At 47.5% G+C, this 13140-nt stretch overlaps 1 protein-coding gene across 1 annotated transcript in view; it reads right to left on the reverse strand.

Moving 5' to 3' along the window:
• mdn1 (midasin AAA ATPase 1) overlaps positions 1-13140 on the reverse strand; it is a 93712-nt gene that overhangs the window by 6768 nt on the left and 73804 nt on the right. Inside the window, exons 89-94 of the mRNA XM_029141553.3 lie at positions 12800-13092; positions 12569-12727; positions 10178-10279; positions 9890-10088; positions 9629-9799; positions 8654-8811 (exon numbers count right to left, since the gene is read on the reverse strand). Coding sequence (XP_028997386.1) covers positions 8654-8811; positions 9629-9799; positions 9890-10088; positions 10178-10279; positions 12569-12727; positions 12800-13092 — 1082 coding nt within the window. The remainder of the gene's footprint in view (positions 1-8653; positions 8812-9628; positions 9800-9889; positions 10089-10177; positions 10280-12568; positions 12728-12799; positions 13093-13140) is intronic.

Raw genomic sequence — 13140 nt, forward strand, 5'->3', positions numbered from 1 at the left:
GAGGAGAGGAGGTGCAGAGTGTAGAAGGTGCAGATAGACGGGAGGACGGTGGAGAAGGTGCAGATAGACGGGAGGAGGCCGGTGGTGGAGAAACAAAAGTAGTGAGTGGATGAGACACTGTGGTTAAGACTGACAATGAACAGTATAAACAGGTTAAAGTTGAAATTGTAAAGGGAAGTGAAGTTGCTGAAATGTCAACTGTGGGAAGGCAGAATGATATAGAAATGTGTAATAAGGACCCAAATGTAAACAATGCTGTAGCTGAAGAGAACGCAGGGTTGGGTGATGGTAGAAAAGAACATCATACAAAGAAAAAAAGCAACACTACTGTTGATGACACGAACGATCAGTCAGGCACTGAAAAAAAGGTCAGACAGCCGACCTGTAGACTCAGATGTCAGTGAGGATGGGATCTCTCTAAGCTCAGACAGTGAAATGTCTGACTGTAGATCTCAGTCATCGGAACCCAAGACCTACCCATTTGATCTGGTTAAATTGCATACAAAAAATAAGAGGGGTGTGAGGATTGATGATTATTTTATCAGATGAAGAATGTTTTGTAAACTCAGTCTATGACCAAAAAAGAAGCAGAGGAAAAGGAGGTTACACAAACCAGGAAGTTTTAAGGTTCAAGAAAAAATATGCTCAAAATAAGCAGAGATCTGGCCATCTGTATCTGGAAGTCCCACAGGATCTCGGCTCGCTTGTTCTCTACCACCTTGGGAGGTGTTTGAGGTGACCTTGGGGTTTCCAGTTCATACTCCGCGCAGGTGTTCTTGTATACTATGCCAGCCACTTGGTTATGGCGTTCCATGTATGCTTTCCCTGCCAGCATCTTACACCCTGCAGTTATGTGCTGGACCGTCTCAGGGGCCTCTTTGCACAGTCTACACCTTGGGTCTTGTCTGGTGTGGTAGATCTGGGCCTCTATGGCTCTGGTGCTCAGGGCCTGCTCCTGTGCAGCCAGGATGAGTGCCTCTGTGCTGTCCTTCAGCCCAGCTCTTTCAAGCCATTGGTAGGATTTGTTGAGATCAGCCACTTCAGTTATGTTCCGGTGGTTCATCCCGTGCAAGGGCTTGTCCTCCTATGATGGTCCCTCTTCCAGCATCTCATCCTCTGTTCTCCACTGCCTGAGACATTCACTCAGCAAGTCATCTGTCGGGGAATTATCCTTGATGTACTTGGATGTTTCATCCCAAATAGTGGCTCTCACGCTCACTAGTCCTCGGCCTCCTTCCTTGCGGCTAGCGTACAATCTCAGGGTGCTGGATTTGGGGTGGAACCCTCCATGCATGGTGAGGAGCTTTCGTGTTTTAACATCTGTGGTCTGTATCTCTTCCTTTGGCCACCTTATTATTCCCGCAGGATATCTGATCAATGGCAGGGCGTAGCTGTTTATTGCCCGGGATTTGTTCTTGCCATTGAGCTGGCTTCTTAGGACTTGCCTTACTCGTTGGAGGTATTTGGCTAGCTAGTCTTGTTTATTATTTGGCTGAGGGGGTTCAGACCTATGCAGAACAGCAGTGGGGACAGTGCATCTCCTTGGTACATGCCACATTTGATGGATACTTAGGCAAGTGGCTTCCCATTGGCTTGAACGGTGGTTCTCCACAACCTCATCGAGTTTGCAATGAAGGCCCTTAGAGTTCTGTTGATGTTGTACAGCTCCAAGCATTCAGTGATCCATGTGTGTGGCATTGAGTCATAGGCTTTCTTGTAGTCGATCCAGGCTGTGCACAGGTTGGTGTGTCGCACTCTGCAGTCTTGGGCGACTGTTCTGTCAACCAGGAGTTGGTGTTTGGCTCCTCTGGTATGCTTACCAATGCCCTTCTGTGCTTCGCTCATGTATTGACCCATGTGCCCACTTATCTTAGCTGCGATGATGCCTGACATGAGCTTCCACGTTGTGGAGAGACAGGTTATTGGCCGGTAGTTGGATGGGACTGTATCCTTTGAGGAATCCTTCATTATCAGGATCGTTCTCCCTTTGGTTAGCCATTCATGGTGAGTCCCATCCCTTAGCAGCTGGTTCATTTGTGCTGCCAGGCGCTCATGGACTGCAGTGAGCTTCTTTATCCAGTAGGCGTGGATCATGTCAGGGCCAGGTGCTGTGCGGTTTTTTATACCTGAGACTTTTTGTTGGATGTCTGCCACTGTGATAGTCACTGGATTCTGTTCAGGGAGGTTGCTGTGGTCTTCCATTAAGATCCACCAGCCGCTGTGCATCGCTGTTCTGTGATGCCTCCCTCTCCCATATACCTTTCCAGTACTGTTCAGTTTCCAGCCTTGGTGGGTCTGCTCTGCTGTTATTACCCTGCCATTGAAAGTACACTTTCGCAGGTTGTGTTGCGAACAGTCGGTTTATTCGTCTGGCTTCGTTGTTTCTGGTGTATCTCTTTGGGCGGCTGGCCAAGGCTTGTAGCCTTTTCTTGGCAGTTTCGAGTGCTTCAGGTATGGTCATCTGGCTGTACCTCTTGGGCATCTGTCTTTTCATTGCATCTCTTTGGCCTCTGTCATGCCTTGATTTTTGCCTCCAACCTTCGTTTACATGGTGGGTATTGTTTCTCATGGCTCCCATGGTTGCTCTTATAGCCAAGCACCTCTAGGATCACTGATGTTGAAGTGTATATCAGCTCATTGGTTTCAGTGATTGTTGTGGTAGGGATTGCTCTCAATGCTGCATTCACATCTTCCATGAGATTTTTTGATGGTTCTTCACTTAGCCGTTGTAGTTGGCTTCGGGGTTGCCTGTTCAATCTCGCCATGATCTTATCTTTCAGGTCAGTTGTTGCCTCGCTCAGCATGTCTGTGCTCATTGGGGCTTCGTACCCAATTTGCGGTTGGGGAGATGGTGAAACCTCCCCTCTGACCTGGCGTCCTGGCTCCCCCTTGCCGTAGCATTTGTGTTGTACCTCGGCAATCTCAAGTTGTGATAGTAGTTGCCGTTTGTAGATGTTGGAACACTGAGCTACTAGTTGCTTCGCCATCAGCCTTGAATGTGTTTTTCTCCGTTCCCATTGACCGCACATTCTTTGCATGTAACCCCTCTGACTAGGGTTACTTGAGTAGTAGCATTCCAACAGAGTCTTGTTCTCGCATCTCAGCCATTGCTTTCTTGTTCCAGTAGCCTACTTCACCACTCTATTCTTACCCTCTGCGGGTGATCTCATCCACTTTCCAAGCTCGGGTCCTCTACCAGAGACCAGGGAGCTTGAGGGTTCTGCGCAGTATCCTTGCTGTTCCTAGGACTGCACTTTTCTGGACTGAGATGTCGGATGTTTTCCCAGGGATCTGTGGTAGCCACTCCTCCAGTTTGGGGGTCACTTCCCCCAGTGCTCCAATCACCACAGGCACCACTGTGGCCTTCACCTTCCAAGCCTTCTCTAATTCTTCTCTGAGCCCTTGGTATTTCTCTAGTTTCTCATGCTCCTTTTTCCTGATGTTGCCATCGCTTGGTATTGCCACATCCACCACTTCGGCTTTCCTCTGCTATTTGTCCACCACCACAATGTCTGGTTGCTTCGCCATTACCATTCTGTCTGTCTGTATCTGGAAGTCACACAGGATCTTGGCTCGCTCGTTCTCTACCAACTTGGGAGGTGTTTCCCACTTTGACCTTGGGGTTTCCAGTCCATACTCTGCACAGATGTTCCTGTATATTATGCCAGCCACTTAGTTATGGCGTTCCATGTATGCTTTCCCTGCCAGCATCTTACACCCTGCAGTTATGTGCTTGATCGTCTCAGGGGCCTCTTTGCACAGTCTACACCTTGGGTCTTATTATTAATAATACTTATTATTTCTTTAGTTGCACTACCAGGGACTGTTCCAGGAAAGTTCCTTTTAATGTAAGGCTTGTTTAAACTACCACAGCTGACATAGCTACGGTAGAAGGCCTATGGTCTACATTTAGACATATTTTTACCCTAGATGTTTTAAATACATAAAACTAAGTTTGTCTGATTTTATTTCAGTGTGTTATTTTGTTGTTCTGTACCCACTGTAACTGTAGTACAGACCTGCATGGTGTAAACATCTCAGTCGTGTTTAGCAGCATGTAGCTTGTAAGCCAGCAAACTACCCGCACAAATTAGCCGCACTGTTGTTTAAGATGCAGGGTTCAAAGCAAGTAAAAATATATATATATACAAATTCTATTCTCACCCTCCGCGGGTGGTCTCATCCACTTTCCAAGCTCGGGTCCTCTACCAGAGGCCAGGGAGCTTGAGGGTTCTGCGCAGTATCCTTGCTGTTCCTAGGACTGCACTTTTCTGGACTGAGATTTCGGATGTTTTTCCAGGGATCTGTCGTAGCCACTCCTCCAGTTTGGGGGTCACAGCCCCTAGTGCTCCAATCACCACAGGCACCACTGTGGCCTTCACCTTCCAAGCCTTCTCCAGTTCTTCTCTGAGCCCTTGGTATTTCTCTAGTTTCTCATGTTCCTTTTTCCTGATGTTGCCATCGCTTGGTGTTGCCACATCCACCACTTCGGCTTTCCTCTGCTATTTGTCCACCACCACAATGTCTGGTTGCTTCGCCATTACCATTCTGTCTGTCTGTATCTGGAAGTCACACAGGATCTTGGCTCGCTCGTTCTCTATCAACTTGGGAGGTGTTTCCCACTTTGACCTTGGGGTTTCCAGTCCATACTCTGCACAGATGTTCCTGTATATTATGCCAGCCACTTGGTTATGGCGTTCCATGTATGCTTTGCCTGCCAGCATCTTACCAAAACCACCCTGCAGTTATGTGCTGGACCGTCTCTGGGGCCTCTTTGCACAGTCTACACCTTGGGTCTTGTCTGGTGTGGTAGATCTGGGCCTCTATGGCTCTGGTGCTCAGGGCCTGCTCCTGTGCAGCCAGGATGTCCTTCAGCCCAGCCCTTTCAAGCCATTGGTAGGATTTGTTGAGATCAGCCACTTCAGTTATGTTCCGGTGGTACATCCCGTGCAAGGGCTTGTCCTCCCATGATGGTCCCTCTTCCAGCATCTCATCCTCTGTTCTCCACTGCCTGAGACATTCACTGAGCACGTCATCTGTCGGGGCCTTATCCTTGATGTACTTATGTATCTTGGATGTTTCATCCATGCTTGCTGGATAGCTCAATCGGTAAAGTCACAGGACTTGCATGCGGGGGGTTCCCGGTTCGAATCCCCGTTAGGGCGAATAGGCATCCAGTGTGGGTCCTTGGGCAAAACCCTTCAAGCTACCGCCTACCTCATATCATGAGAGACAATGAACCACATGAGATACCGGCTCAGACGTCGCCCGGTCTAACAAGGTCTGCGTCAGGTGTTGGGGAACCAGAGCACCTTGACGAGAAATGGGCTACTGGAACAAGAAAGAAATGGCTGAGATGCGAGAACAAGGCTCTGTTGGAATAACAACAGTAACCCTAGTCAGAAGGGTTACATGCAAAGAATGTGCGGTGAATGGGAACGGAGAAACCCACATTCAAGACAACTAGTAGCTCAGTGTTCCAACATCCACAAACGGCAACTGCTATCACAACTTGAGATTGACGAGACACAACACAAATGCTACGGCAAGGGGGAGCCAGGACGCCAGGTCAGAGGGGAGGTTTCACCATCTCCCCAACCGGAAATTGGGTACGAAGCCCCAATAAGCACAGATACGCTGAGCGAGGCAGCAACTGACCTGAAAGATAAGATCATGGCGAGATTGAACAGGCAACCCCGAACCCCACTACAACGGCTAAGTGAAGTACCATCAGAAAGTCTCATGGAAGATGTGAATGCAGCATTGAGAGCGATCCCTACCACAACAATCACAGAAACCAATGAGCTGATATACGCTTCAGCATCAGTGATCCTAGAGGTGCTTGGCTATAAGAGCAACCATGGGAGCCATGAGAAAACAATACCCACCATGGAAACGAAGGTTGGAGGCAAAAATCAAGGCAGCTCGGAGGGAAGTGAGCCAAATGACAGAGGCCCAGAGAGGTGCAATGAAAAGACCAATGCCCAGGAGGTACAGCCAGATGACCATACCTGAAGCACTCGAAACTGCCAAGCAAAGGCTACAAGCCTTGGCCAGCCGCCTAAACAGATACACCACAGATAACGAAGCCAGACGAATAAACCGGCTGTTTCGCAACACAACCTTGCGAAAGTGTACTCTCAATGGCAGGGTTAATAACAGCAGAGCAGACCCACCAAGGCTGGAAAACTGAACCAGTACTGGAAGGGTATATGGGAAAGGGAGGCATCACACAACAGTGATGCACAGTGGCTGGTGGATCTGAGGGAAGACCACAGCAACCTCCCTGAACAGAATCCAGTGACTATCACAGTGGCAGACATCCAACATAGAGTCTCAGGTATGAAAAACTGGACAGCACCTGGCCCTGACATGATCCACACCTACTGGCTAAAGAAGCTCACTGCAATCCATGAGCGCCTGGCAGCACAAATGAACCAGCTGCTAAGGGATGGGACTCACCCTGAATGGCTAACCGAAGGGCGAACGATCCTGATAATGAAGGATCCCTCAAAGGGTACAGTCCCATCCAACTACCGGCCCATAACCGGTCCTCTCCACAACATGGAAGCTCATGTCAGGCATCATCGCAGCTAAGATTAAGTGGGCACATGGGGTCAATACATGAGCGAAGCACAGAAGGGCATTGGTAAGGATACCAGAGGAGCCAAACACCAACTCCTGGTAGACAGAACAGTCGCCCAAGACTGCAGAATGCGACACACCAACCTGTGCACAGCCTGGATCGACTACAAAAAAGCCTATGACTCAATGCCACACACATGGATCACTGAATGCTTGGAGCTGTACAACATCAACAGAACTCTAAGGGCCTTCATTGCAAACTCGATGAGGTTGTGGAGAACCACCCTTGAAGCCAATGGGAAGCCACTCGCCCAAGTATCCATCAAATGTGGCATATACCAAGGAGATGCACTGTCCCCACTGCTGTTCTGCATAGGTCTGAACCCCCTCAGCCAAATAATAAACAAGACTGGCTATGGATACCGACTCCGAAACGGGGCCACCATAAGTCACCTCCTCTACATGGATGACATCAAGCTGTACGCCAAGAGTGAGCGAGACATCGACTCGCTGATCCACACCACCAGGATCTACAGCTCGGACATCGGGATGTCATTTGGACTCGAGAAATGTGGGAGGATGGTGACAAAGAGAGGCAAGGTAATCCACACAGAAGGAGTCTCACTCCCAGAAGGAACAATAGCAGACATTGAGGACAATTACAAGTACCTTGGAATACCACAGGAAAACAGCAACCTTGAACAGGCAACAAGGAATGCGGCAACAGCCAAATACCTCCAACGAGTAAGGCAAGTCCTAAGAAGCCAGCTCAATGGTAAGAACAAATCCCGGGCAATAAACAACTACGCTCTGCCAGTGATCAGATACCCTGCGGGAATAATAAGGTGGCCAAAGGAAGAGATACAGACCACAGATGTTAAGACACGAAAGCTCCTCACCATGCATGGAGGGTTCCACCCCAAATCCAGCACCTGAGACTGTACGCTAGCCGCAAGGAAGGAGGCCGAGGACTAAGTGAGCGTGAGAGCCACTATCCGGGATGAAACATCCAACGTGTTGCTGAGTGAATGTTCTCAGGCAGTGGAGAACAGAGGATGAGATGCTGGAAGAGGGACCATCATGGGAGGACAAGCCCTTGCACGGGATGTACCACCGGAACATAACTGAAGTGGTTGATCTCAACAAATCCTACCAATGGCTTGAAAGGGCTGGGCTGAAGGACAGCACAGAGGCACTCATCCTGGCTGCACAGGAGCAGGCCCTGAGCACCAGAGCCATAGAGGCCCAGATCTACCACACCAGACAAGACCAAGGTGTAGACTGTGCAAAGAAGGCCCCTGAGACGGTCCAGCACATAACTGCAGGGTGTAAGATGCTGGGCAGGCAAAGCCATACATGGAACGCCATAACCAAGTGGCTGGCATAGTATACAGGAACATCTGCGCGGAGTATGGACTGGAATCCCCAAGGTCAAAGTGGGAAACACCTCCCAAGGTGGTAGAGAACGAGCGAGCCAAGATCCTGTGGGACTTCCAGATACAGACAGACAGAATGGTAATGGCGAACCAACCAGACATTGTGGTGGTGGACAAAGAGCAGAGGAAAGCCGTAGTGGTGGATGTGGCAATACCAAGCGATGGCAACATCAGGAAAAAGGAACATGAGAAACTAGAGAAATACCAAGGGCTCAGAGAAGAACTGGAGAAGGCTTGGAAGGTGAAGGCCACAGTGGTGCCTGTGGTGATCGGAGCACTAGGGGCTGTGACCCCCAAACTGGAGGAGTGGCTACGACAGATCCCTGGAAAAACATCCGAAATCTCAGTCCAGAAAAGTGCAGTCCTAGGAACAGCAAGGATACTGCGCAGAACCCTCAAGCTCCCTGGCCTCTGGTAGAGGACCCGAGCTTGGAAAGTGGATGAGACCACCCGCGGAGGGTGAGAATAGAGTGTGTATTTTGTTTTATTTCTTCAGACATGTTTGTATTAAATGTTTTACTTGGATTTTTTAGGTTGCACTAAGTAAAAATAGTGGATCTAAACAAAATTGTCTTTGAGCAAAGAAACAAAATAAAATTGGGCGGATGATTCCTCCCTATACCCAGTGTCACCTGTGTCATTTTCAGCAGAAGCTGAGGAGAAATGTACGTTGTGGATTCCATGGTTCTTTCTGCATGCTCTTTTTCTTTGTGATGTTGTTGGTCAATCCATCTTTCCTTTTCTTGCTCCCCTTCCTGCTTTGGCATCTCCGTCTCTCCACTGGCTACATCTGTATAAAAGGAATAGAGAAAAGTCTGAAGATATGCAGGTCTCACAAAGATTAGAATCCACCTACAGCTTTCTGTCACAGAAGGGATGGCTCTGTACGCTATCTTCCAGCAAAGCCATGTTAAAACAAACAGGCATACTACACCCTAATTAAACCTGGTCAGTACAATTAAGTATATAGTAGTCTATCTTGCATGGTAAGCGGCTAAAAAGGTTAACACAAGCACACCTGGATTTTTCTGGTTACTACCTTTACAACTAGCCGTGGTCGAAAGACCCGTTTGCTTTGGCTAACATTCGAAATCACCTGTGAACAGCTGCTTTTGTTACACAAATAGGGCCACTACTGGCTCATAGGCACGCTGAATCTGTGCCTCACTATGCCATCTTATGGAGATACACACACACACACACGTTTTTTTGCTTTTATACAACGGATTTTCCTTCATAAAAACACTACCCAAAAACATTTTACACATATGCAAAGAATAAAAGGGGTGTGACAGTTTCTTCAGGCTTTTCTTGATTTCTTGTGAAAATCAAATGAAACACTTTCAGATCCCCCTTTCTCTCACTGACTGCATGCTCTCACTTGTGAGTTTTGGTTTTATTTTAAAAAATATATTGTTACTGAGAAATACAACTGAAATACAAAAAAACTATTTTTATTATTTTTTCAGTAGCTCATATTATATTATGACCAGTAGCACGCACAAAGTTTTTCATTACATAAAGTCAGAAGTCCCAGTTTTTTACACAGTCAGAACTGCAAGTTTTGAATGAACTAATTAACAAACAAATTAAATTAAAATGTTAACCTTTTTGCAAAGAGTTCGAAGATTCAAACTGATCAGACTTCAGCTCCTGAACCTCACTGGCTTGAAGGTTTTCATCCTGGTTCGCTGTTTCCATGGCAATGTCCTCCTCGTTTTCTTCATTATGTCCCAGCTGGGTCCCTGCTGCTTTCTGCTGGTCTGCACTGGCCATGTCTACAGAGAAAAACCACCAACATTATAACTGATTTAACCAAATTTAAAAACTGAAGATAACTTTAAAAACATTTATTAGTGATTACTGACCATATGTCTGAGTGTCATAAGCTGTTTCTCCCTGTTTGATGTGTTCATACAGGTCTGACTGCTGCCTGGCATCACTCTGTCTGGTTTCCATGGGTCTAGCATTATTGCTTTCCACTGTCCGCAATCGCTTGTTTACATGTTCATTGTAGTCGCCTGTTGATCGGTCATTGTCTGCATGACCAGGTTTTCTCTTAAAGCTCTGAAAAAGTTAATAAACCAAATATTATAAATAAAACTAAAGAAAGCTGGATGTTGATACCATGCAGATGCCTTAGAAGCTAAACATACCTGAGTCTTGCTCTCGGTCTGTGTATTCAAGGCCATTCTTGCTGTTAGGTTAGACTTGTGGCCCTCTGTTTCACTGGCATCAGCTGCTCCACTTCCATGCTCCTAGCAATCCAGAACATTTTGAATAAATTATGAGAAATTAGGAACGGTTTATGGCCGTGTGTGTTTGCACATAAAAGAAGTTTTTTTGCAGTCCTAAAAGCTTCTAGTACACACATTCAGGGAGGGGATGATGGGAATGGAAGTAAAGGTAAAAACGCCAATGTAATAAGTCCATCCATCCGGATCTGTAGACTACACATTACTGCAGCCGCTGCACTAATCCGTCTGTCAATCTTACGCTACTCCCTTCCCTCACTTGTGAACAAAACCCCAAGATACTTGAACTCCTCCACTTGGGCAGGAGCTCCCCTCTAACCTGGACAGAGCAAACCACCATTTTCCGGTTGAGAACCATGGCCTCAGACTTGGAGGAACTGATTCACATCCCAGCCGCTTCACACTCAGCTGCAAACCGTCTTAGTGCACGCTAGAAGTCGAGGCCCAATAAAGCCAATGGGAAGACATCATCTGCAAAGATCAGAGACGCAATTCTGCGGTCCCCAAACCAGACTCCCTCCGGCCCTTGGCTGCATGGCCTAGAAATTCTGTCCATAAAAATAATGAACAGAACCGGTGACAAAAGGCAGCCCTGCCGAAGTCCAACATGCACCAGGAACAAGTCTGCCTTACTGCTGGCAGTGTGAACCAAGCTCCTGCTCTGGTTGTGAGACTGAACAGCCTTAAGCAAAGAGCCTTGGACTCCATACTCCCGGATACACCCCCCACAAGATGCTACAACTGACACAGTCGAATGCCTTCTCAAAGTCCACAAAACACATGTAGACTGGTTGGGCAATCTTCCACAAACCCTCAAGCACCCTTTTGAAGATGTAAAACTGGTCCAGCGTTCCACAACCAGGCCCTGCCACTGAGGAGCTTGCGAACTACCTCTGTAACCTCAGCCGAACGATAGTCCTCCTCCATGGCCTCCCGGAACTCCTCCCAAGTTCGAGATTTTCCCTCCGCAATAGCACGGGCTGCAGCACGCTCGGTTTATCGGCACCCATCAGCTGGGTTAACCAGGCCTGATGGGACTCCTTCAGCTTGATGGCATCTCTTAACTCTGGCGTACAACACCGGGTTCAGGGATTACCACCGCGACAGGCACCGGAGACCTTGTTTCCACACCTCTGAACGGCCTCGTTGACAATGGAGGTGGAGAACATGATCCACTCAGACTCTATGCCTCCAGCCTCCCTCAGAATCTGGTCGAAGCTCCCCTGGAGGTGTGAGTTAAATGTCCCTCTGACAGAGGGTTCAGCCAGACGTTCTCAACAGATCCTCACAATGCATTTGGGCCTGCCAAGTCAGTCCAGCCTCCTTCTCTGGCAGAGGATCCTACTCACCATCAGGTGGTGATCAGTTGACAAATTAGCCCCTCTCTTTACCGAGTGTCCAAACATATGGCCAAAGGTCAGATGAGACTACGAAGTCTATCATTGACATCCGGCCTAGGGTGTCCTGGTGCCATGTGCACTGATGGACAACCTTAAGTTTGAAAATGGTGTTTGTTATGGCCAGGCTGTGCCTAGCACAGAAGTCCAATAACATAACACCACTCTGAATCAGATTAGGGAGGCCGTTCCTCCCAATGACACCTCACCAGTTAACACAGCTATAACAGCAGACACCACAGGTAAAAACAGTGAAAATCTGGACTGAGGAGGTAACAGAGTAACTGAAGGGCTGTTTAAAACCACAGACTGGGATGTTCTCTGCAGTCCCCATGGGGAGGACACTGACAGTCTGACCCCCTCAGCCTGGATAGAGTACCAGTACTATGGAGGACTTCCTGCTGATTCCATTACCAAAGGTAGCCCATCCTAAGGAGCTGGGTCATCACTGACTTTGTGAGCTGGTGTGAGAATAATCACATGATCCTAAGCACCTGCTGAGAGAACTGAGGTCCTTTGGTGTGGGCAGACAGCTGCTAAGGACTTTCTATGACAGTGGTGGCCATCAGCCTGTACAATTCCTCCTGTTTCCGTAAGGGTTGATCTTCATCCGGGCAATAACAAGTATAATAAAACTTCAGCCAGTAATTCAATGTGAGTGTGTGTAGATGTGTTAGCATTCCTTTTTTAGTCTCCCTACCTTCCTGTGTGTACCCCCGACTGTGACAGCAATCAAAGCGTGCAAAATAATTAAAGTTTTTTGAATCTTGAATCAATTGTTTACCTTCTTTCTCCTGTCAAATTGCTGCTGAAAACACAGGAATTTCCCCATTGTGGGACCAATAAAGTCATAGCCTAATTTTAGTACTTTACGGATAGGATAGGATAAGTGTACCTCTTTGGCTTGGTCCTTCTCCAGTGCCTCTCCTGCCAGCTCTACTGCTGTATCACTCTGGATGTTCTTTTCTCCAGTTTGCCCGTCTGTGTTGTGTTCACTTCTGTCAGTGGACTCTGGCTGCTTTTCATCCTGACTGTCAACTTCCTTCTTTTCATCCTGAGTATGAGAAAGCTTGTTAAAATTCATAAGCCTCCATCACCCAGTGTAAAAAGTTGTTTGTTTACGTACCTTTGGCTTGTCTCCTTTGTCAATTGAATCAGACAGATCTTTGTATTCTCCTGCTTCCTGTCCTCTCTCTTCCTCTTCTTTTTTATCATCATTCTTTGTCAACTCTTGAGCTGCCTCTGCTTTCTCCGCTTCTTGCTCATCTCCTTCACTATTAGAGCCCTGATCATTTTCCTCTTTTAATTGTTCATTTTGGTTCTCCTGCATGTCATCTATTTCCAGTTCCTCCTCCCCATTCTTTCTATTATCCTGCTCCAGGTCCATGGCTTCCTCCTGATTGCTAAAGGGGTTCTCATCTAACGTGAGAAATACGCAATAGGACTACAGTGAAAACACACATCATA

Source organism: Betta splendens, chromosome 24 (assembly GCF_900634795.4).
Source record: "Betta splendens chromosome 24, fBetSpl5.4, whole genome shotgun sequence".
Classification (NCBI taxonomy): Eukaryota; Metazoa; Chordata; class Actinopteri; order Anabantiformes; family Osphronemidae; genus Betta; species Betta splendens.